Genomic DNA, 26373 nt, shown 5'->3' on the forward strand with positions numbered 1-26373 from the left:
TCGTGTGCGTGGATTATTTTCGCTTATACCGCGGCGCACGCAATCTCAGAAGTGGTTCTCGCGTTGACAGGTTCCGAGCGAGTTTTCGCCGACCACGAGCCACCGATCGGTCAGTGCTTCGAACAGAGGATCCACGATTTCTAGATCCTCCTCGTACCTCATTTAACTTTCGCGCTTCGGACGATTTTCCGGTTCGTTCGAAACATCGTGGAATCCGACGCGCCTCTATTCAAGGATCGACGACTCCTGGATTCTCTTGAAATCTTTTGGAACTCGGTGCTTCGACAGAAAAGGGATCGATGATTTCTGGATCCTCCTTCGACTTTGTGCAATTCGACGCTTTGGCAGGCAGATCGACGATTTTTGAATGCTTGTCGAATATCGTGAAACCCAGGCAGGAGAATCGAAGAGGAGAGAACGTTCTTGGAACTTTGTGGAATCGATCGACGAGTTCGTGGATCCTGAATTCAGCGCCTCGACGATTTCTCGATCCACTTTGAACTTGGATGGTAGGCTGGAAAATTTCTGGACTCACGTCGGACGTCGCGGAACCCATCGCTTCGAAGATGGAATTTTCGATCTTTGGTTGCTTTTTCAACATCGTGGGATCCCACGTATAAAAGAACGAATCGTCGATCTCTAGATCCTCTTTCGATTAGAACGTCGCTCGGATAGACGAATTATCGTGTTCTAAATTCTTTGCGAAGACTAGTGAAGTGCAGCGCTTGGTAAAAGGGATCGTTGATTTCTAGATCTTCTTCCAACACCGTGGCGCTTCTAAAAAGGGATCACAGATGTCTAGATGATTCTTGAATATCATCGAGGTACTGTTTCTAAAGTATTCTCAACGTGGAATTCAGCAGAGCTAGAAGAATGATCGTCACTATCAAGAAGCAAGATCCGACTGTGCGATATTTTGACGAAAACTTCGGCAATTCGCAGATTCACTTCGAACATACGACTAGCGGATAGAAAATCCAGTGGTTGGAAAAATTGTTCGTTTCTATATCTCGTTGAAATATCGCGTAATCCAGTGGTCGAGGAGAATTTCTAGATCCATTTCGAACATCATAAAACCCGTCAGCAAGGCGAAACGATCGCGTTCGTCGATACGAAACCGCGTGACTCGCGAGGAAATTCTTATGCAACGCGTGCAGGACGTGGTGCACACTTTGCCGGTGCTTAGGCGAACGTCAGAGCAGAGAAGGAGAGGAGAACCCGTCGCGAAGAATTATGAATGATCCTCGGAACGAGGATGATCGCGAGCCGGCCCCGTGTACCCGGTTGCTGGAAATAGCGTGCAATCTGCGCACGGAAACGCCGACAACTGGACAAATACGCTTGTTGCTCGCTTCGTTTGCTCTACACCAACGTGCTATCGTTGAGTCGTGACGAAGAGGTACCTCGGACCGGTTGTATAACTATTCAAAGTGAAACTTAATACATTGTAGGACAGTGAATTAGTAAAATTAGAGGCTTTTTCTCTTACCAAGCCGAGGATCGTCGCGCAAGTGCTTTGGTTACTCGTTTCGTTAGTTGCGAGCTAAAGTGCTATCTTCATCGAAGAAACTTCAATTACACACATTATCCTCGGAACTTGATACATTAGTCGGTGTACGCAAGTTAATTAAACTTCTCTTTCTCTGTCGATCTGAGAATCGTCGTATCGAGGAACGGTTCTTGTTCTCTGTGTTCCATCGACGTGCTATCGTTCACTTGCGACGAACAGTACATGTAAGTATCTACAGCAAAACTTAATTGTACAGAGTCGGCAACGGAAATTAATTTCCCTTTCTTATTCGTCAAAATATTGCCACGCAAATGTGAATAGCAACTTTATTATCATGGTGATCGTGGTCGACGGATGCGGAACAGTGATAAGGATGACGAAACGAGACGAGAATAAATGATAGCGTATGTATATACGGTCGCGGTTGTACGAGAAATCGTACGACGTTTTAGCGTGGCCGTGAAACTCGGGACACTACTGTGAATCTAAAAAGTGTTCGTTTTGCATTGCAAATGAAAGAACGTTTCTTTAAAACGTAATTGTACAACGAACCTGTGCGACACGACGATGGTGTTATCGATGGTTCTATTCTATATCCAACAAATATAATTGACGGTGCTGACCGGTTTGACGATAGAAAATTGTATGTACACGTCGTACTCAGGAAATATGGTTATGAAATAGAAAAATGACTGGAAATGATTTCGCTGGGAAGAGGTGAGTGGCGTTCGTGGCGAATCGTAAATTCAATTGACGTACAACGCGATGGTGCTGGTCGTTGAGAAACGTGTTTCAGATTATCGTTCGATTTACAATCTATGAATCAGTCACGCTGGCGACAAAAATCATCGTAGAAACTTCATGATCACGGATAACAACCGTCTCGTATCTCGTCGTTCAATGGTGTTCAAAAATTTGTCACTCTAAATCTTCGATCAGATTCTCGTACGATGATGTGGCAGAGGATAGGCGAGAAACGTTTGCAAAGCAGACGAAATTAATTGGTAAGACGAGTGGCCCATTTCTGGATTCTCTTTGGACGTGTTCGGGTACAGTGGTTCGACAGATTTCCAAATTCTAAAAAGAAGATTCTCGTCGTCGTTGATACGACACGATCGCCGATCAGCGCCTTGACAAAGGGATCGTCGATTTCTAATCGATAATTAAAAGAGTGGGAAATTTCCAGATTTGAATTTTCAATTTCTCTTCGCGGAAGGACCGATGATTTCTAGATTCTCCTTGAATTTATACAGAACGTTCCGACAGAGAAGTGAAAGATCCATGCAGCATCTTTGAACATCGCGGAGTCAGCGTTTAAACGGAAGAATCGAAAATTCCTATCATCCTCGTTGAGCTTTGTGAGATTCGGCGCTTTAACAAAAGGATCGATGCTTTCTAGAGCCTCTTTGACTTTTTCCGGGACACGGCGTTTCAACAGAGCCGCTGAAGATTTCCGCGGCCTCTTTGAATATCGTGGAAGCCAGTGCTTAGACAGAGGAACCGACGGTTTCTAGAGATTCTGTTCGAACGTGGCATGAAATTCTTCTTTGTATCGCGTCGGTAAATTTGGCGAAGAAACTTTGAATAGGAGAAGAAAAGAGACACGGGAGGGAAATCGAGATCGTTGAACGAAATGCTCATGACTGAAAAGGGTTCTCTGACGAAAGAAGGAACCAACGAGGAATCGGACGAGCATACGATCGCCACCGACAACAACACAGTGCCACTGGACGAGTTATTGGTGAACTCGACGGTTCCTACGACCGCGGTTGCAATAAAAGTGTGCGATGACTCCGCGGACGAGGCTGGAAGAGGCAACAACGAGAAGCAGAAACGCGGCATTCTCAGCAACTTTCAGAGAAGGACATTCAGCAGGATCAGCTTCAAGGGAGAGACCGGCCCTTTACTGAGCAGGTCATTTTCTATATTTCTTTTTTTATTTATCTCTTATTCGCTGATATACACATATATTATACTATCATTATTGTTATTATTATTATTATATCATATTATATTATACATTTTATTATTATATATGTTAAACGTGTATATATCGTAAGAATATTTAAATTATACGACCGAAGGATAATATTATGTATGAAATTAGTTGGTAACTTGGATCAGTTCCAAAGGAAATAGTAGTGCTCCACTGAGCAGGTGGACTTCTTAACTTCTTTCCATGTATATATTCTAGTTTATGAGATTTTTTAAATAATACAGAACGAAATTTATAACTTGGACCGGTCCGAAGATAAAAATTGATCCTCTACTGGTCAGATGGATTTTTTAACTTTGATATGGTTCATGTGTTTTAAAATGTTTCGATAATACGTGTTTATTTATGGTCGAGGCATAATTTTGTAGGAAATTAATTCATAATTTGAATTAGCTTCGAAGAGGAGGTACTTCCTCGAACAAACGAATTTTCTAATTTTTCTTCCTCGTACGCGTATCTACGTTCTGCTTCGAGTGATATAGTTGAAAAATAACGTTGCACGAAATTGTTGCAAGAGTACGAAGAACGTTAAAAATATCTTTTCGTATATATGCGGAGATTTGTACATATCTATACATCCGGCACTGAACTTGGGCCTACATACTTAAACTATTCTCTACGAGCTATTTAAGCGAAATAGAAATAACGATATTTATCTTAATTACTTAATTTAACGAAAAATTGCAAAACTTACGACGGTTGGTCAATGTTCGTTATACTTGTAACCGCGTCTACCTACTCGCGTTGACAGTAAAAATGTAAAATCGCAAGAGCCTCGAAGGAAGGAACACATACGTATTTCCTGGCAATATGGAAACTCGAAATATGGAAACGCAGGATTTTTTAAGAAAACCGAGAATTCCCGTTTTTCTCCATTTTCTGTAAGTATACCTTTGCTATTTTCACGAGAGATATAGGTGGATGAGAGCTTGGTGTGCAATATCGTAACTTTCAACGATGCAGTTAGCGGGCTCTCTTTACGATAATCTCGTCCTTCCTCTGTTGGAATCGCGAAATATTCGGAGAAACTAAACAGCTTGAGCGATTCGACGCAAAAGAAATTTTTGGATGATATCAAAAAGATCGTCAAACAAAAGGGGAACTATAACTGATAAAAAGCTAGAACCACGTAATTCTTCATAGACATTTTATAAATTTTAAGTGGACTTTTTTACGGATTTGAATAGTAAAAAAAACTTATGTAACAATACAAAGTCTGAGACGGTCTAAATAACTAATTCGTAATATTTCATAAAAGTTCTGTAAACTGTAAACGAAGCTTGTTCCTTTCTTCGTGTTATAGATTTCGTTCGTACGCTTCTCGATTTGATTCGAACGATACAAGTTTTACACGTTGGCCGCCCCTAGTTCTAGCGTCGAGCAAAATGTAGAAATCATTCAGAGGTCACTCAGAGAATGCACGTACAAACAAGAAATATTTCTCTACTGTTTCGATGGAATTTTCCAAAAATTTATTTAGAAAATATTTGATCGTTGTGTCTTTTCATCGACAGTAGGGAAGAATATAAGTAGCCCTTAAATTGCAAATCAAAATATATAATACGAATTCTCAACCAGGCGACAATAAGTCAGGTTGCAACTGATCGGTTGAACCGATGTTTGCCTTCTTACTATGGATTTTATGGGTGGGAAATCTAATCTTTCTAACCTTATTTTAGAACGAATCCATTGGGCACTTGGGGTATTATTAATTAGCCTCTTGATGAGGTCAGCACGATAAATTGTATAACTTAGTAAGTAGGAAATTCGGATTTCTCCCGTACCCCCCAAAATCCTGAACAGCATATTTTCTCGAAAACTTGTCCAATTGAATATTTTCCTATCAATTTATATTTATTTTTGCCTATTTGAATATATATAATTTAATTTGAATATTCCTTTTTTTGAATAATTTGATAATTTGAAAACTATTAGACGTAGGCCTGTTAGACAGGGTACAGATGAAACTATGTAAATTCTATTGAATTGTATGCTTTACGATAATCTTCTCGTTGAATCCTCCGAAGCACGGATAACTTATTGCACATTAGAAACGTTCCGCTTTTAACGTCACGAAACTCGAACGTGGCAAAAACAAAAATAATTCACACGGCCATCGAAGGCAGCGGGGAATCCATCTGGAACCGATCTTCCGAGGATCCATCGGAGAATAGCGATAATTGCGTGTGGAAGACGCAACGCGATTTTCGGCGGCGCCGTCGAAAATACACGCGACGCGACGCGTCGTCGTTCGTCGTGAAAACTGGATCACAATACGTGGCTCGCGACCCCGCGAAAATAGCGTCGTTCCCGTTTCCCTGCCACGATCGGCAGAAATCCTGCTGTTCGAGACGAGAATAGAACCGTCTAATTGCGGAAGACGCCTCAAACAGATAATCCTGACGCCGGCGTCGTTGGCCGTGTACGCCCGCACCATAAAAACCACGACGTTTCGCTTGAGGTTAATCGAGATGTTTGTTAAGCAACGTATCGGTACCATACGGTTTCTTCCTCCGCCCTCGCGTCGTACGAATGGTTTTGTTCGATCTTTGAAGATTAATCGCGCTGTATTGCATACAAAGAGCCAGTTTGTTTTTGTTGGTCAGAAATGTTGATTGTTCACTCCTTTATGATGGCAGACGAATTATTAGACGAAAATGTTTGTGTGTTTATGAGAAATGTAAATCTTCAGAAATGGATAATTTATATAACGTGAAAAGTGTAATACACATTCGATGTAAATTGGACAAATTGTGAATTTTAATAAATAAAAAAAAAAAAAAAAAAACATTCGATGTAGTCGGCCTCGTGATAAAAAAAATTCCGTCTTCGATTGAATATAATTAGATTGAAGAGACTACGAAATTTGACTAAAGAGATGCTACAACAGCAGATCTCTTTTTATACGTATATTATGGATTATTGCATCGTATCGTACGAACTATCGCGCCGTATAAGTAAAATAGCTCTTTTATAAGATACATAATATGAATAGGCATCTGTTCGACCGCTTCGCTGGGAGACGCATTCACAGTAGAGCGCGTCAACCACAATCGTAAATTCCCGTTACGATACGATTGTCACGTAACTTGAGGGTTGAATAAAATAAGATAGCTGAGTCGTAACACAACTATTAATTTTAGTTAAACTTTATTGCGAATTCAGCAATCACAACTTGACTATTCCAAGAGTACAGAATAAGTGAATCTTACTGACGATACTGTGTCTGAGGAAAGCTAGGGGTATGTCTAAGGACACGGGATTATCGGATTTGTTGATGGTAATTTTGGTTAAGGAAGTGAGGGAGGTAGATATCGTCTCTGATTGGATAATAAGACGGTTGGTGGACCGGGAAGGGTTTTAGAGGGAGAATGTGGCTAACGAAATATATCAGATGTGAGGAAGGCCAACTTTCCGTGTTAACCCGTAATAAACAATAATCGTAAAAGTTATTAATCTAAAAGATACTCGCTTGGTCTGAAGGACCTTAACTATAAAAATTCCAAGACACATAGTGGATACTTAAGACTATCGCAGGTACGCGCCAAGGACTTGCAGATATCTGGGTGCTATCCTGCCCACGGTATGTGGCCCGGTCTCTGATCGACCCCACGAATCAGTCGATTCTCTATTTCGTTTAACATAGAAAAACTCGATTCTCCCATGTTTCGTCTGAATTAGTAATAAACCTAAGGAATTTCTCGACCTGAAGGATGTTTGTAGCAATTGACGATAAAGTCGATGCTAAATTTTTTGACAGCTGCTTTGAATTATCGCAGGTTCGACGGTATTTGCACATTTGGTGGCCTTGATCCTGACCGAGGAATGGATTTCGGTATACAATAGGTTACGGTACGTAAAAGCATTTATAGATGATTAAGGGGGTATTCTAGTCTACAAATTTGAAAAATTCGACAATTGTTTTTCATATTTCCAAAGCTTAGACATTCAAGAATATGCCCTTAAAAGGATTTTTCAAAATTTTAATTATTTTATGAGTTACAGCCGTTTTTATGACGCGGCATTTGCTCCGCTCCGGAACAAAGGAACAGTAAACGGTACACTCTGCCCGAGTACCTACGTATGAATACCCTCATAAAATCTTTATTGTATTTTGTCCCTTTTTAATGTATTTTTAATTAGATAATTCATTTGGGACGATGTTTGAATTTTGAAACCCAAAATAATAACGAATCGTTAAATTCGTTAATATGGACTTTTGCTCCGAAGCACATCCACCCAGGAACGCAGACAATTCAAATTTCCACTTTCGTCGCAGTATGTATTTTTAATGAAGGTTTCATGCCCATATTAAAAATCTTAAGTGTCATGGGAATCACGATTGGCTCGGAAGCTCATGCGTTCGCAGTCAGGCGAAACGAAGTTCGCATCGAGCGCTCTGAACTCCGAGCTTCAGAGGCATCAAAGGAAGCCAGACCTGCTCGTCTCCATGAAAGAACTCCGGAGAATGAGTAATTGGAAGTAGAGGAAGGTTTCTTGTATAGAGCAGGAATGGCCGATTAAAAATATGTAAATATGCTGTACCATTGTATAAGTAAAATTGCCGGGAACTTGTCTCAAAACTTTAAACGCGTTTTTCACGAAACTACTTTTTTCGAGTTGCACGATATTTCTAATGAACCGATTTATTTGAAATTTGGTGTGAATGTTCTTTATACATTTCTCTATCGTCTGAACCACGCTCAGATCAAAATTCTTAATTTGACTATTTTTAAATAATTCGGAATTGCCAAAAAAACATACCGAAAAGGAAACTTTTCCTTCAAACGGCCGTCATTTTGTGAACAAATATTTTTTTTTTTTTCCAAGGTGCAGGCTATAGCCGCGTCTATACTAATTAAGAATCCATACGGCTTTTTTGCTTCAGATGACTAGAAGGGTTGAAATCATGCACGCCGGGACACCCTTTTTTTTGGACCCCTCACTTTGCCAGCTCAAACCTTTTTGAATTTTGAATTTTTTTCGGTTAATTTTTTATGTAATCTTAAAGTATCAATAAACAAATGATAAAAAAATGGATAGTAAAAATATTTTTTGTTTCGTTTGTACAGAGTTTCAAAATCCGCCCGAAATTCATGCCTCTAGAATAGAATATCCCTTTAACTCAGGTCTATTTAGGGTTCTTGGCTATAGTGGCAGGCCTATCTACAAGAATTATTGCACGGGATTAGCATCCGTTTTAATTAATTTGTGAAAGTTTCCATACTTAAGTCCATAGCCTCTGTCCATATTTTACTGCCTTCGAATTCCTTCTTCCTAACGGAACTACTATCTTAGAGAAACAGATGAGGTGTGGTAAATGTCTGGAGTTCAACTAGTTCTTACCTGGAACCTGAAAAATCTAATCCATTTACCGTCGGCTAATCCTTTAGTAGAACAATTTCTGTTCCTCCTGTTGCATTTCATTTATACCGATTTACGAAGCGGATCTGTTTAAGCAGGTCAGTTATCGATAGTTGAAAACACATCTCTTCTTATATTTTTATAAGAAGGATGGAATGTACAAAATGAATTTCATCGAAACCGATTTATTATTTGTTACTTGTATTTATTACTTGTTTATCGATGCCTGCATTACACACAAAGCACAAAATCAATTTATTACTTATTACTCGTTATTTGTATTAATTAATGGTTAGTTAATATCTATACTTATCACTGATGACAATTTTGTCAAAATCAATTTACCAATTGTATTTATTATTTATTACTCGTTATTTGTATTTAGTACTTGTTGCCTAGTATTTGTACTTATTAACGCACAGGATCAATTTTGTCAAAATTAATTTACCATTTATCAATCGATTATATACAAAATCAATTTACCAATAGTATTTATTACTTGTTACTCGTTATTTGTATTTAGTACTTGTTGCCTAGTATTTGTACTTATTAACGCACAGGATCAATTTTGTCAAAATTAATTTACCATTTACCAATCGATTACATACAAAATCAATTTACCAATAGTATTTATTACTTGTTACTCGTTATTTGTATTTAGTACTTGTTGCCTAGTATTTGTACTTATTAACGCACAAGATCAATTTTGTCAAAATTAATTTACCATTTACCAATCGATTATATACAAAATCAATTTACCAATAGTATTTATTATTTGTTACTCGTTATTTATATTTAGTACTTGTTGCTTAGTATTTGCACTTATCACTGTGCAACGCACACAAGATCAATTTTATCAAAATCAATTTATTCCTTATATTTGTTATTTATTATATTCATTATTTGTATTTAGTACGCGTTGTTTATTATTTGCATTTATTACTGTATGATGCATTACTTGTATTTACTACTCGTTACTCGTTATACCTATTATTATTAAAAAGCTGTATATAGCGTACGATATATAGTTTAATAATTTCTAGTCTATATAAATAACATTAATCTAATAATTCAAACAGGTCGCAACAGCTAACTAATTAAATCTACTGCTTGTTATCTACTACTTTAATTTACTACTCGTTAAAGTACTGAACTCGTGCATCAATTAAACTTGTCATAAATGCATAAATATTCCCAGTCCATTTCAACTACACAGAACCCTGAAATCTGCACGGTCATGAAAACGTATCAGAATAACGAATGACGTATCCGAAAGCTTGATGAAGAGACGCTTCGACAAATAGAAATGATGCACCGGTGCAACGACTTGTTTCGGGGCGGTGTCTCTTGTCATCGAGGCTCCATCTCTAGCGAATGGAACGAATCTTACGGATTCTCCGTACGTTGCCAAATTGGCTAGTGCGAAGACAAAAGGGAAATCGTCAACAGCAAGGGTCGAAGTAGAATCGCTTCAGTGTCGGCTGAGCCTCGGTTCGTTAACGTACTCGATAATTGGACGAGCACCCTCGGCAGCTTTAGTCGACGATCGCCAGCGCCCCTTTCCCTCTTCTTCTTCTTCCGCGCTACCTTGGATTTTTTTCAATGATTTCACCCAGTGACGCGACGTTCTTATAAATAGTCCGGCAAAGTGCGTAAATCAGTGCCCCGTTGCCTCGTGAAAGTTACTCCAGAAATTTCTTTTCTTTTTCATTTTCCGACCAGAAAACCAGTCCCTCCCTTCTCGCGATAAAAGATGAGAACGAACAGTGGTGAATTTGTTCAATAAATATCCGAATAAAATATAAGGAAAATCGGTGTGAAGTGAACGATTTGGAGATTTTATTTCGAGTGAAAGTGACATAGTGAAGTGAACATAGAAGCGAGTGCGCGCGGGAAGATCGAAAAGATCGGAGGATGTGATTCGAAGGGGTCGCAGGGCAAAGAAGACGCGGCAAGATCGAGAAACGGATGTGGTGCAAACGATTGATCTGGATTTTCCAATGGCTCTGGACAGGCTGCGATATTTGGCTCTGACGATGAGTTCTTTATTCGTTGTGACTTAAGAGCATCCGCTGGTGCGGTTCTCGGCCCCCCGCTCGAAGGTGGCTTAAACTTAGACGCCGAAATTCCGCTGCAACTCGGGTCGAAATACGAGTTGGATTCTAAGCGTGCTCAACACTGAGTCGTTGTCCGAGAAACACAGCTTTTTTCTGTTTCTTCGTATTCTTTCCTTTCTTTCTTTTTTCTTTTTTTTTTATTTATAACACATATCGCGAGTAGCTGGCACTAAATAAGATAGCGAAGTCCACGCGTGTGGCTAGATCTACAAGCATTTATTTTTACCGATCACCGACCTTTCGTTGTCACGTTGCAAAGCAGAGAAAGAGAGTAAAAAAGAGAGAAAGATGATATTTACCCCGATCGATCGATCGATGATGACCATTTGAAATAATCATCTGCACGAATCGTGTGAGGGATAAAAATCCGGTGTGTCCTTTGAAAAGAGAAAAACAGAGGAAGGTAAATAATGGATGGATCGACGTTAAAAACACTTTCACCGAGTTCCTCGGGATCCGGAAAGATCCACTTGGGCGAGGGAATGGCGTTATCCGGCCTACGGAGAGCGTTGTCTCAAGTGTCGATGCTGGTCGTTAAGGCGACCACGTCAGGGGAAGCTGCTTGGAGGGAAGAATTGCAGAAGTATGTCGCTTCTACTGCACGTTTTATTACGTAAGAGTGATCATATTCATTGAGAAAACTGGATACATTAAAAAAGGCTATTTTCTTATTATAATGATCTTATGTTATCAAAGAATCTGTTGAGAAAAGTTCAAAAATACGGTCAATCATGAATGTCTTCGTCTGCGTCGTATTATAGTGACGTTAAATCGATCGGAATAGAATTCCAAGTTTCACCGCATGGTGCAAATTATTTTTTGCCAAAGAGACTAACTTCAGGGTTACTTTCAAGCACAAAGCAAAATCTCCGCGAGATATTGAAAGCTACCAATCGAAATAATAAGATCGTTCGAATGCAATTCTTTTCCTTCAGATCTGTTTTGAAATATTTTTATGGAATAACCTACGTTTTGTTATAAAACAGTTATTGCAACGAGCATACGATTTGTCCTAATGAAAACACGTATTTTTATAGTATGCACGAAGCACCTTCGAGATTGACTGTATTTCCAACAAAGAGTTACGACAACACCGTGTAAGTAACATCGCACGTTATCGGTCTTCATAAGATCGTATTTCGATATTCATTTGTATACTGTTTCATAAAAATGCGGAAAAGTAACTGAACAGTAGCTATGTCGATGTAAATTGAACGCAAAACTTCTAATCTACTCTTGCGCGGTGGCAAGCGTTGCTTTCCTGCATCTAAGCACAAACTGCACTTAGCATAAAAATACTAAATGGCTGCAATGCATAAAATATCGGATAACGTTGAAAACAGTATAAGTACAACGATCATCATCGTCTGGTATAGCGTTTCGGACCAAGATGAAAGAGTCTGAATCAAGGACGACTTCCAATAGTCGAGTTAAGGCTCGTACCATCTCGTCAGTAGCGTTCTTTAAACAACAATCTCTCTGAACGGTTTATATCATTAGGTTTATTGCGGCTAGTTATCATAATCACAGGCACTTTCTCGTCTGCTCTAAATCGTTCCGTTTTACGAACCGCGTGGGTCGACCTTTCGAAACGTCGTTGCAAACTCTCTATTTCCTAATCGATCGTTTTACCAATCAATTACCTGCGAAATGTTCATATCCTCTTTTATAAACCCTTAATATTAACAGACTCATAGAAAATTGGACGCAAACATCCAACTACTTAACGAGATTCGTTTCCCAAGCTATGAAGTATATAATATAGAGTGTAACTGTTGGTTCAATCGGGCAGAAAGGCGACTCTACGCGAATAAATACGTCGAGGATGTAGGAAGAAATTTTCTCACTGGAGCAGGACTCGAAATATTTGCTCAATTCTTCTTCATTTGGTTACTGTCTCTGATAATCGTCGTTCCTTCAGATTGGCATTTCTAATTTAGCTCTGCATTTAATCAACAATTCAACAATAATTTCACTTATCGCATTTGACGATCGAGAGCGTAGGAATTAAACGGAATATTTATAAACGATAGATTATTATCTTCTGACAAAAGAAATTTCACCAGGTGCAAAATTCAGTAAAATAAAGGATAGAGTGGAAAATACTTTCAACGGTTTTTGAGATACTTTTTCACGCAGGGTCACTGCCAATTGTATCTCCAATTACAAAACACCTCGTGTCAAGTTTTCTTCGGCTAGTAAAATTCTAGTAGATTTTTGGTGAAAAAGCTAAGAAAGGAAGTAACCAGAAATGAAGTAAACAAGAGCACACAATTGTCCTCGAGTAATTATCTCGCGAGTCCTTCACGAGTGTCAAAGTCAAAGGTTACGGAGTTTCAAGTTATCAAGTTTTCCCGGCCATTCGTTAAAACGGACACGTTCCTCTCGAAGGGAAAAATCTCTCCGATTTTCCAGCTTCGTCAGTAACAGTAGCCCGAACAGGTGTGGAAGTCTTAATCTATTTTCATCTCGGGTCAATATGTCAGGGTTGAAACTGAACCGAAGCACACGAATTTAGAACGTCGTTTGCCGGACGAACGGACCAAGCCAAATCGAACCGCGGTCTAGGTCTCTTCGAGAAGACCAGTACCAAAAGTCCGAATCTATCGGGTTATACGCTTTCTCGTTCGTCTGCGGAAGTTGGAAGATCTAGCTAACCACTTGAACTAGCCGATAAACCATAATTCTTGGTTCCGATCTCTCATCCATGAAGATATTTCTACTTTTCGAAAAAATCTTCAAAAGAGAAAAATGAACTGAGAAAAAGAAATATAGAGAATCCTCCGAAAATTCATTCTATGAAAATGTTCATCAGAAATTGGCGGATAACGACAAGTTTGTTATGTTAAGCCTTTTTAATAAGTCACATCGTTTTGAACCATTAACAAAGGAACAATTTCCATTGAAAAGTATAATTAAACAATGGTAAATTATTTTTCAACGATTATTTTTAAATATACATAAGACGAATACACGTATTAAATGAATGAAGAGGAACGAATTGGAAATGGTCAAAATAACCGGCTCGTCATTTTTCAATGCAATTCAGAAATTTTCAATTCGCTTCAGGAAGAATATTTTACATCAAATGGCATCTTTTATTTTCGACTAAGTATCTGGGTGAAAGCTCCCTTTTTTTCCCTTGAGTTTTTATCTTGATATTTCTTCGACACATTGAATTTCCATATTTGAATAATTAAATTTCTACTCACATTTAGTCATCAGCAGTTGCAGCGTTAAGAAAGACGCTAAACTGTGATATTCCTAACATTAGAGACACCTCTATTAATGTACGATAACAAAGCAAACGAAGCTCTCTCATCATCTTCCTACATCCGAAAGACAAACATCCTGTCTACCACTCGGCGTCCACGTCCAAGTATCAACTCTGACGTCGGGCGGACGCGACGCGTCGGTTAAACGAAGAAAATCGTCCGACTCGTGGCGAAGTCTATCAGGGACGAGGGAAAAGAGACAAGTTCAAAGAGATCATGTGGACATTGCCAATAACCTTAACGCTTCTCGTACGAGTTTCTAGATTTCAATAATCCGTGGCTACGCAACGCGTCTATGTAAACACTGTTCCTAAATCTCGATTCTGTCTGGCTGAACGAATTTTCCGAGTTCCGCACCATCGTCTGCTTATTTCTGGCTGATTCGATCAGAAATACACGCGCCTGTCGTCTGGCTACTGTCCCTGGAATTCACAACATCACCCCGGAAACTCTGGATAGCCGCGGACGCGAGATCTTCCCCATTCGCGTAGCACAGTCGCGAAAGTTGCTTAATTACGCCGAGTAGCTTAAAATTAGTTCGAATTACTTGGTCAGTTCGGATTTGCAAGTTCGAGGAACTCGCGGCTCTCCGCGACTGGCGACAGCTAGCTCGGATTTGGAAACGTTGCAAGATCCATTTTTGGTAAATATACCGAGCAATGGACGGAATGCGGAGAATTCGAGCAACATTCGCGGGAATTTTAAGTCGTTTTCGACGACTTGAATTGAAATTTGCGAATTTTCTGACGCTTCGAATGAGAATTTTTTGCGGTTTCGCTTTGATTTCAACTTTGCGAATTCTTGGGCGCTTTGAATTTGACTTTGCGAAGTATTCGGCGCTTTGAATAACAACGTTTTCGATTTTCAAGCGTTTTGACTCTACACTTCGGAGTTTCAACACTCTACACTTTCTCACGCTTCAAATCAAAATTTGTATTTCTCCGAGCGCTTTGAACCGAAAATGTTGGAATTTATAAATATTTTGAATCCATATTTCGGACTTTCTGAGCGCTTCAATTTCGAATGTTCAAATTTCCGAACGCCTTAAATACAAGATTTTTATATTTTTAAACACTTTGAATTCAAGTTTTTAGATTTTCCAGCGTTCTCAACTTAGAATTGTTTAATTTCCAAACGTTCCCGATTGGAGTTTCTTAAATTTTTAAACGTATCCGGCTGTTGAACATTTTAACGCTTAATATTAATATTTAAAAGTCTGTGAACGTTTCCAGTTCAAAGTTGTACATTTCTGACCGGCCTAAATACAGACTTGAAACTTTCAAACCTGACCAGAATTAAGATCTAAAAGCTACCGAGACTAGCGTTGGAGATGTCTTGATTTGATCAGTATCGGTAGGGTTCCGCGTTAGTATTTATAACACCGAAATATCGCTCTAATTATAAAATCTAGTATCACCTCGATATTCTGAGATCTTCTATTTCTTTTCTACGGCATCATCGAACGTTATAGCGAACCGTGTTCCTTGTTCGTCACAGGGAGCATTCGTTTATACCGAGACGCTATCAGTTGCCAAATTGCGTACTCTACGCTGTATTTCAGCTAACGTCAGAATTTTAATGTATCTAGCTTAACTTTGATATCCACTTGAAACGTCCACTTTGTCTCCGATCGTCCAATTCTCTGCCAAAACTTGCTATAAATTTTCTTCTTAGAATGACATCTCTCGATGATCGTTTCTTTATCGATCCTGTCTGTCGCTCAAAATCAAACGAATCTTTATCATTCGGATTACAGTCGATTTTAATATGTCCGAAATCTATCGATTTCTTCGCAATAAGATGTTGTTATTGACGTTCGACGAACGAAATCTGCGAATAGAATAGGCCTGTACCGTGAGCAAAGATGACTTTTCACGGAGATAGAATCGGAATCGGTGTATTTTTAGCAAAATGCTTGAAGTTAACTTTAGGAAGAATCAACCGATCAGTTTGCCTTGTTCAGATTGCTCTTGGTTCGTTTTAACGATGCACAGCTGAAAATTATTATTATATTATAGAGAGATATTATTATATTATGATACTCGCAAGTTACGTTGTAGCTTCAATCCAAGTGGCAAAAGAGTATGCACGAATCTTTGCATGGAAAACACTCTGCGTTTTTAAATACATTTCTCTTGGTAGAATTTGAATAGTTAAAAAGGAATAATCGACTTCCTGAAATATTTGGCTCGGGGAACATCCTGTTTAAATGTTCGATAATAGTCAATCAGCGTATTAGATCTCTACTTATCTTCATATCGCTTCTTCTTATTCGAAATATCTTCAAAGTTTTGACGAAATCGCTCTGCATGTTCTCCGGACAGAAGACAAGTTTTAAAAATATACCGAAAAGATTCTTATATATTTAAGATAGATTTCAGATTTCTTATGACTCGAGACATAAAGAATTAAGAAGATTTGTAACAAATTTAAGGGTTTTCTCACGATATATCTCACCATAAATCTTTACAGAAGTTACGTTACATATAAATTCTCCCATTATTTAATCACGATAATTAAAAGTCCAGTAATAAAACAATCAATAGTACCTGCTATGAATTTAGCGATTAAATAATAATACAATAATCAGGTAGGAATTCTAGCTGGTGGAAGAGTCTGATTGTAGAATGGAATCCAACGTGAAAAAAAGAACAAAAAATATATAATAATAACTGTCGTTAAGATTGTAGTTCACTATGAACATTTGGATAAAATATTTACAATAACGTCAGTGACTCGGATAAAACAGGATCAAGCAAATATTTGGATATCAGATTTCGTAATACTTATTTTCACGTTGGCGAAAAAGCCTATGGGGCCAGGACCACTTAGGGAGCAATCGAATTTACCGATGTTTGCGAGATGACAACAGCTGCTGTAAGATTATTGAATTCGGTAAAACGATATTCGATAAACGCTTCTTCAAGCGTTTCATTTTCTACGACGAAGTATCGATTCGAATACGAAACAGATATTCCACGGAAGGACACGCGAGTTTTCTAAATAACCATGAAAATATGAAAACTATGCGTCGCCGAAAATATTCGATATTCTTGGGGTCTTTGTTGTCTTCTGTTCGACCAAGCAATCTGAAAAACCGAATAACCAAATCGTATTTAGATTTTGAAAACTCAATCTCCGATGATTATTGTATGCAACTCTAGGTATTATCATCCTGCTCAAATTTATTATGTTTCGATCTCTTTAATTCCAACGTAGAATAAATTTTCCAATGTTTAAAGATGTTTAAAGAATAGACAAAAAGATCGAGAATGTTTAAATGGAAATTGCGCGTGTTAGTGACTGTTCCTTTTGTATCGTCGAGTTTGACGAAATTTGTTGACTAATGAGAAAGTACGATTATCGAAGGACGCATAATTAACAAAGCTATTAAGGGCAAAAATTGGATTACCTCGATGCATAATTAGCTGAGTAATTCGTTGGCTGAAGAAGAACGTGAGCGTAAAATAATATTCAGCAACAAACGATTTCGTTACGTTACGCGATTTGTAGGAAAATTGTGAACGAATAAATATCTTCGCTGTTTTACGATTAAACCTTAACACGTTGACTTTCGACTGGTATTCATCGATGGCGCGCATTATCAAATATTTGACAATAATTAAAATTCGATAAGTTTCACGAACTAAGAAACGTTCAACGATGCCGACGAAATCAATATCAAATATTTTAGAAAAATTGAACGTTACGGTGTTATGTTTCAATCTGTTGCGACTCTCAGGGGAAAACCCACATACAAAATTCACTGCATAGCGGTCAACATGTTGGTGTTACGCTAATAATATAGTGAAAACACGAGTGAACTTCTACCTGCGGTACAATGCTAATTGCTTGAGATCAAAGTTCTGACGTCGAAGATACGAAAATTGTTTTCTTCGAAACGCAAAGAGGAACTAAAAATTCAACAATTACGACGGGCCTAAGTGGAAGTGTAATTCTTCGAAGCTGTGATTCATAGTAATCACGTGGAAATTATTGGTTAGAAGACGATGCTTTTAAAAGTTGCATGCAATTAGGGACGAAGGTGGTGATTCATGTAGAGACGGAAGACTCGCTTGTCTGTCGATTTTCTGGCAGATTGCTCTAAATCGGGGCATCCCGGCGCATAGAAAACGCGTTCAACGGTAAATTATGTCCTTTGGCATTAGCCTCAGTGTATTTCGAAGCAGACCGTACGACCATTTTAAACGGCCTTTAGAGAAGCCGTGGGAGGTTTTCTTCAACTGGACGTCTCGTTTTCCGTCTCACGCGGAACACAACCCTCTAGGACGCGATTTCTTTCCATCAGGTGTGCGTAAAAACGATCCGACGTAGACGAAAAAAGAACGAAGGATGTCAGCGACCTTCTTCGAAAACCGGCGCCTGATATAGAACAGAGGTTCTCGGTCTCTGGCGAGAAATTTGGAGAACAGAAATAGCGCGCTGTTCGAATTTCTAATTGTCCAACTTGATCCAGGGTCAACTTTTCATTTGCGAGTTTTTTTTTAGTTTGTCTCGTATCGTCGAATTGTGTCTATCTCCGATATCGAGGTTGTAAAAGAGAATGCCAGAATTCCATATCTCTTCCTTTCATTTTCATCTGACAATTTTATGAAATTTGGAGAAAATTTAATAGAAGCCCGTTTGTGTCTCTGATTTATATAACAAAGTTCTGGAAAACATCTACTTGTCAGGTATTCTAATAATTTGTCTTTTGTATTTTGATAAAATAGCGTGCAAATTATTTTGCAGTTTTCAACGTTATTGCGTTCATACTTTTAGGCGTCGTTTCAATATTTGGTGCGCGATATGTTACGTTCCAATAAAACAAAGTATATAACTGCAAATACAATAGAGATGGAGCACCTTGTTTTGACTATTACGAGTTTGTCCAACATTTTATATAATACTTTATATAATCGTCTAATATTTTACAAGGACCTGGTCCCTAATAAATTCGATTCTACCGAAACAAAGTACGTATCTGAAAATAAAATACAGATAAAGTACCACGTTTCGATCATCTCGAGTTTTCGGATATTTTATATAATACTTTACGTAATCATCTAACGTTCTACAAGGACTTGGTCCCTGATAAGACAAGTCCGAGGAACGAAGCAGAGTATATATCCGAAAATAAAATAAAGATAGTTTAATCCATCCTAATTATTTCGAGTTTTCTAATACGTTATATAACATTTTATATAATTATCTGGTAGTTTATAGAAGCATGTTCGTAAGATCGAAGTAGCGAAATAATTAACTAACATCGCAATTCGACTTTTAAATACACGCAAAGTACTCAACGTTGCTTTCCGCTTTCAGATACCGGCAAACAAGATTCAGCTCGCGACGGATACGCAAAAGAGTGGTTTTCAAGCACGGCGATTGCAATGTCGTACAAGGAAATGTGGCCAAGAGACGGCGCCGTTACCTTCAGGTAATTTTAAAGTATTTCTAAAAGCGTACGACTGTAGCAGTTTCGTTTTAAGAACATATATACAACGTTCCAAGGCGATGTCACGAATTTCCGCCAGCGACACTTAGCGATCACGCTACGAGTTTTACGCTTCCTTTTTATACGAAGCCGTACGAACCTCATTTAACGTAAAAACGCGAACTTGATTTATCTCCATCTATTTTCCGAGTACAATTACTTGCCAAATTGTCGTTCTTCTCTATAGTCGATGTTTTCGTGTAATTTCTATATTCCGGTTCTCTAGGAACGTTTATTTCTCAAACGTGTTAAAATTAGCGCAATTGTTATACTTTCTCGGTGTTCTTAACGGTCCATTTACTCTTAAGTCGATAATATCGTTTTATTGAAAGTTTATGTTAGATTGATGAATCGTTGTGGTCTCAAATAAGATTTTCTATTGTACACAGTTCCTTTAAAATATCGGGTTTAATCGACAAAAGTAATGTTCTTTTCTTATTCGATGCGCTTTCTCAACGATTAACCACGCACTTTGATTATTCTAGATTTATACAAATTTTCAGTTCCAAACTTAGAAACTTTTACTTTCTTTCTCCATTTTTAAACGGAAGATTCTTTGGTTTGTCGGTTTCTTTTAGAACAACGTACGTATTGAAAAATCGTCTAGATGAAATTCTCGTTACACCAAGATGTTTCCAATAATTTCCATGTCACTTTTTCTAAATTGAAAGCTTCGTAAAAGAATCGTAGGAATTATTCATGATAGCCGATATCACCGGGTCACAATACCTTTGTTATAAATCAGCCTGACATTCGATATAAATAATTTGTAGCTCAAGTTGCTTCCTTTTCGACCCAGATACGTCTATGGTCATTTTAAAGGAATTTTTCCACCGTTATGCGATACATCCCTTGAGATGGATGGCAATTTTATGAAAGCTATCTAACAACAGTATAAAAATTTAATCGATGCTTTGAATCTACGCTTCGAACGGAAGAAAACTAACATACTATACTTTAAACAAGCATAAGATGATAGACAGTTCAATGACTGGCATGGACTTGTTAAATTCAACTTCTCCAGAAATAATATTTTATACGTATTAATATTAGCACGTAATAATATTTTATACGTCAATTTGATACTCAATTTAATATCCACGTCAAAGGAACTGATAACACGTACAAACGGGTACGAGGTGATAGCTTATAAAAAAATAAGAATAAAATGAGTAATAAAATGTTTTTATTTAAGGTTCAGTTTACGAGAAAATCGAGTTTGAAAATTTATCAGGTATACTCGAACGTGGTTAACTTCGGACTAGACAGAGCTAAATAATCAACAGCAGGTCGTCCTACGTGTGAAAATAAGTGGAAAATGCGTAGTAAAATTTGTTCTCAAGACGCTTAGTTTGCGAAAAAATAAATTTTCATATTTATCTTATCTAACTAACAGATCGATTCTTAACTAAACATATTCGAACTCTATTTTCTTGAAAATGAGGTCTTGAAGGGAAAAATTTTATTTTATATTTTTTAATTACTTTCGCCTCTACGATAACGTCTTATCGATCGCTTACTCATATCCAGTCGGTAGTTAACCATGTTCAAGTATATTCGATAAATTTACAAGCTCGATTTTCTCCAAAACTAAACATTAAGTGAACAAATTTTATCGCATATTTTCTTCTCATTTTTTCATCAAGAAATCACCGCGTGCCTGTTCGTACGTGTTATTCGACCGCACCCTGTATAATCAGACAATTTCAAATTTTCATCGAAACTATATTTTCATGTAACCTTTTCAGGATATTTTCACGACGCTGGTGGACGCACAATGGCGTTGGACTCTGTTGGTGTTCTCCATGAACTTCCTTCTGTCATGGCTCGGTTTCGCCCTGATATGGTGGCTGATAGCGTACAGCCACGGCGACCTCGACCTAGAAAATCAGAACAATCCAAACATAACGTTCACACCGTGCATCAGGGAGATTCGTGGATTCACCAGCTCCTTCCTATTTTCCATCGAGACGCAGCACACGATCGGGTGACTACCAATTATCTTCTATTATTATCAAACGTAATTTATATTTGATCAGTAACTCGAACGAATTTCACACGCTATTAACAACACGACCGATTTGGAAGAACTATGCCCTTCCGCCCCTGACTAATTAGTTGAGTTAATTGGTCGTGCGATAACGTTGGGGCTCGATGCGATCATCGGTAATTTTCTTAGAAATCTAGCGAACGTGTTATTTAATATTCGTAACTCTCATTCGAGGTACAACAGCGGAGTTGCCTTGCAAACATTGCGATTGGCAAGATTGGAGAACTCTGACCTAGAGTAACCCGGCAAACTAGTGAAATTAATCTGAGATTAATTGCCTCGGTACCTAATCTTAGGTCGCGTACAGATTGTTGATGACTTTACGTCATCTAGAGATTGTAGATCACAGATATAGATAATCAGGAGAACTTGAGCCGCAGTTTGCAGTCGACCAAACGATAAGATAAACGAATTTTTCTACGGGTTAAGTGCAACTTGTCAATTCACGTGGATCACTCGGAAGTTTCGAATTCGTTCATTAGACACCTAAAAGTGGTGATTTTCTTTTTGCAGCTACTCGAAACAGTCGCCTGAAAATGCTGGAACCAGCTGTATCTCTGACCTGAAGTCGTAGGTCGTAGTAATCCAGAGATTTGGGTAGCAAATGAATCCTTGAAGCCACACAGCTTTCAAAATCTCAAGATTCTCAAAATCTCACACTTTGCAAATTTCCGCGATCGCGTGGTCTTAAAAACTTCAAAACTTCAGGAAACTTTAGGAACTTTTTCGAGTTCTTACGGCACCGAAATGTTAAGATTCCCCGAGGGAAGCTTTAAATTCCTCTCGTAAAATGGTTGGAAAATAAAAATCTCGAAACTTCAAACCTACGGTTCCCTACAGTCCCAAAATCTTTGTCAGTCTAAGATGATTCCGATGACTCCGATTGCCCCATGGCCCCTAGAAATTCTATGCCACTGGGTTCCCTAAGCTTCGGTTTGATTAATTAGGCTCCACCGGATCCTCTACGGTTCCGTTTTTCACTTTCTCCCTGTGTCTCGATACGAAGCCATTCTAACAACGACAAATATCGTAGGTACGGGTCGAAACATCCAACAGACGAGTGTCCAGAGGCAGTGTTCGTGATATGCATCCAGTCAATGACAGGTGTGATCCTTCAGGCCTTCATGGTCGGCATAGTTTTCGCGAAACTGTCCCGGCCAAAGAAGAGAACGCAGACGTTGCTGTTTTCAAGGAACGCTGTGATCTGTCAGAGGGATGGACAACCCTGTTTGATGTTCCGTGTCGGTGACATGAGGAAGAGTCACATCATCGAGGCTCACGTCAGAGCCCAGATGATCAAAAGGAAGGTGAGTTTCTATTTCCTTCGGGTTGAACGTGCAAAACGACGACGTTACGTAACGCCTGTTTGCCCGTCTTTTTCTTTCTAACCGAAGAATTCCGAAGAGAAACTTTGTTTTTGTCATTCAAGCGCTTAAATTCTCCTCTATAAAGTTGTCTCGATTCGATCGAAGAAACTTCGTCCAGCGCCAATTTCTACGAAATTCTACTTTATTGCTTTCATCCGGGATCAATAAGTATAATGATCTGATGGCGTCAACTATACTTTCAGGTTACCAGAGAAGGAGAACTGCTGCCGTTCTTCCAAACAGAATTGAAAGTGGGCGGCGATGGCGAGGAGGACAAGATATTCTTTATTTGGCCAACGACGATCGTTCACAAGATCGACGAAAAGTCGCCTCTTTATCATATATCAGCCAGCGATATGCTCAGGGAACGATTCGAGATTATCGTCATGTTAGAAGGTAATTTAATACACAGGTCCCGTGTGCCAAGGTGAAAGTCGAAAATACGAAGCAAAAGCTTTTCGTTCGATCGCCTGAAACAAACCACTTTCGAATTAAATACGAACAAATGATCGGTGATAGATTGTCTCACGTGCGAGAATTAGTTCGAAATCTAAAACAAAGGACATGTTCGTTCGAACTTTTTCGAAAAATCGATTTTGAAAATTCGTCGAAACAATCCTTCGTTTTTATTAAGTAATCATTATCACTTGATAAACTTTTACGGACTAATTTTCAATCGATCGAGATCTGACTTATGTTTCCACGTCGAATCAGTCTGTATGATGAATAATTAAACCATCAGTTGCATAACACAGTCGATGAATCAGAAAGACAAATTTCTACAATTTCGCATTGATTTCAGCTGTCGTTGGACCAAATTCCAGAAAACCTTATGTGTTTAATGAATCAAGAAGACAAGTAAAATTTCTAAAATTCCTCGTCGATTGCAGGTGTCATCGAATCAACTGGCATGACCACTCAAGCCAGAAGCTCGTACCTGCCGTCTGAAATTTTATGGGGACACAGATTTGAACACATAATCACGTTCAAAAAGGAGACTGGGGAATACGAAGTGAACTATTCATTGTTCAACAATACGTACGAAGTTGACACGCCATTATGTTCAGCGGCTGATTTGGACAAACTTAGGACGATGCAACGATCGAAAGGAGGTACGAGCAAAGAAAAAATTCTAACAAGCATGAATTCCCAACTTCGTTAAAATTCTTCAAAGAATCGTCGTGATGATATCGGGCTGCGGATTTTTATGCATTCACCGGGAAACGCGTTAATCCGGGAAGACGAGTTAACTCGTCGTTTGAATGCTAAATCTCTTAGACGTGCTAAGTGCTTCGTTTAGAAATTCATTTCGGTTTGAAAATCGCATTTGCTTTGTCCTTATTCGTCTTTAATTTCGTAATGTTTCTAGTTTAAGAGACCAGACTGACAGGTCGAAAATGCAAACACTCGCATAATACGCGAGGATATGCGTGAAATATGCAAAGCGTAGTATACGTTATAATATTTAGCAGGCGGAATAAATTTACAAGTTACAAGTTACAAGTAATTCATAAAAATACGAATTTGCATAAATATCCGCAGTCATCTGATAATGATCGATGGAGAACTCTATTTTATCGACCACTGTACGCTGTCGATGAAATGTGATTGACCTCGATTAACATGAATCAAGCTTATTGAATCTGTACTGTCACAGGCGATACTGTCCGCGACATGATACGCATTCCGCGACGCAAACTATCTTTTAGCCGCCGTATACGTTGTAGCATTTACCTCGAGTCGAAAATCTGGCACTCCGCTTTCCGACCACTGCCAATATGTCCGAACCTTGGACCAAGAAAAGAACCAAACTGTAATTGCACTGTACGTGTGCTCGAGCCTATTAATTACCGATTAATTCCATAATTAAAAGCATTGTTAAATAGTAAATCGTTCGGATGGAACATATTTTTTTAAAAGGGAAATTACTAAAGGGAAATTACAAATTGTCAAAAGGCCAAAATTATCAAGAGAATTAGGATCATCGATTCTTAAAAGTTTTTCATAGAAATTTTGTTAATTTAGGACGATGCAATTTTGGGAATTTAAATGGTTTCTTCTTTACAAAATACACACAATAGAACAGCTAAGAATTTTAGATCATTTTCTAACTGATCTTCTCACTTGTAGCTGGATAGATCGCTTCTGTTAATTTTATTATTAATTTGAAACGAATGTAGTCATTTCTTTCGTATCAATACATTCCTAAGCTGCCTTGTCTTCGAATTCTTGGCTTCTACACCTAGTAACTTCAAGCTTACAGTATATAAGGATGAATTCCGTGACTGTTCCATATTGTATCATATTTAGAAAAAAATGGTAATATTAGAGAAGAAACTTTCTGGCAAAAGACCCATGAAACAGTTTCGGAAACCATGAAACAGACTTACGAAAACACCCATAAACTTACAGTTTCTGTAGTTCGGTCGCGAGAAAACGCGTCAACGGGAGTCGTAAATTCCCGTTACGATTGTAATAATCGACACCACGAATAGTTCGATCCCTTTATTTCGGTTAGGATAATAGGGGTAGTTGTTGTTGTATAACACTGTGATTCACAGGGTTATAAAAATGTATATTTCCAACACTTTGTACAATCACACAAATTAGTAACACCGTTGATTGAGATACTGATGACGAAGAAAAGGATTATTCGTAGATGAGAGAATCCGTGTATATGATGACTGTTCGTTGGTTATGAGGACCGATAATGTTGATCCTCCTGATGGCGTAGAAGCAGTAGAAGAAGTATGAGCCGTAGAAACTGTGAGAGCTATAGGGACTCTGAAGTTCGTTCTGATGTGATTACAGAGGAAAGCTCGGTATGGGTATGCCCTTTGAACGAAGAACGCGGATTCGTAGCTTACATTTTCAGTTAGGAAAGTGAGAGCAATGATCCGCGATGCCGATTGGTTATGGCCAACATTGGGAATGAAGATAGGGGGAAGAAGCCTCTTACCAATGTGGTTCATGGGCGACACTGTTCATGGGAAAACCCGGATTTTCCGCTACGTAAATCTCCGCTTTTTGCGTTAGGCCACTACCCACTTTCTCCGTAATTCTTAAGAGCGCGTAATAAACCCAAGGACCTTTCTAAAAACCAGCCGAAAACACTTCTAGGATTAGAAAGTCTTTTCGGGCAAGCAGAATGACTTAAACCATATGTGCGAACAATACAGATAGGAGTTCAAGTTTCT

General features: G+C 38.5%; 1 protein-coding gene across 5 annotated transcripts in view; it reads left to right on the forward strand.

Annotated features, from left to right (window-relative positions):
- Positions 1–50: 50 nt before the first annotated feature.
- The window catches only part of LOC100647117 (ATP-sensitive inward rectifier potassium channel 12), a 48639-nt gene continuing 22316 nt past the window's right edge, over positions 51–26373 (forward strand). The window contains exons 1-7 of one of the 5 annotated variants that reach the window (XM_048411706.1): positions 10200–11600; positions 12025–12084; positions 19588–19702; positions 21508–21746; positions 22843–23116; positions 23380–23572; positions 24067–24288. In XM_048411706.1, the coding sequence (XP_048267663.1) occupies positions 11398–11600; positions 12025–12084; positions 19588–19702; positions 21508–21746; positions 22843–23116; positions 23380–23572; positions 24067–24288 (1306 nt within the window). In that variant the 5' untranslated portion in view covers positions 10200–11397. Of the gene's footprint in view, positions 3425–10199; positions 11601–12024; positions 12085–19587; positions 19703–21507; positions 21747–22842; positions 23117–23379; positions 23573–24066; positions 24289–26373 lie in introns of those variants that run through there. The other 4 variants (XM_048411707.1, XM_003400651.4, XM_020866609.2 and 1 more) reach the window with 4 other exon arrangements.

This window comes from Bombus terrestris, chromosome 14 (assembly GCF_910591885.1).
Source record: "Bombus terrestris chromosome 14, iyBomTerr1.2, whole genome shotgun sequence".
NCBI lineage: Eukaryota > Metazoa > Arthropoda > Insecta > Hymenoptera > Apidae > Bombus > Bombus terrestris.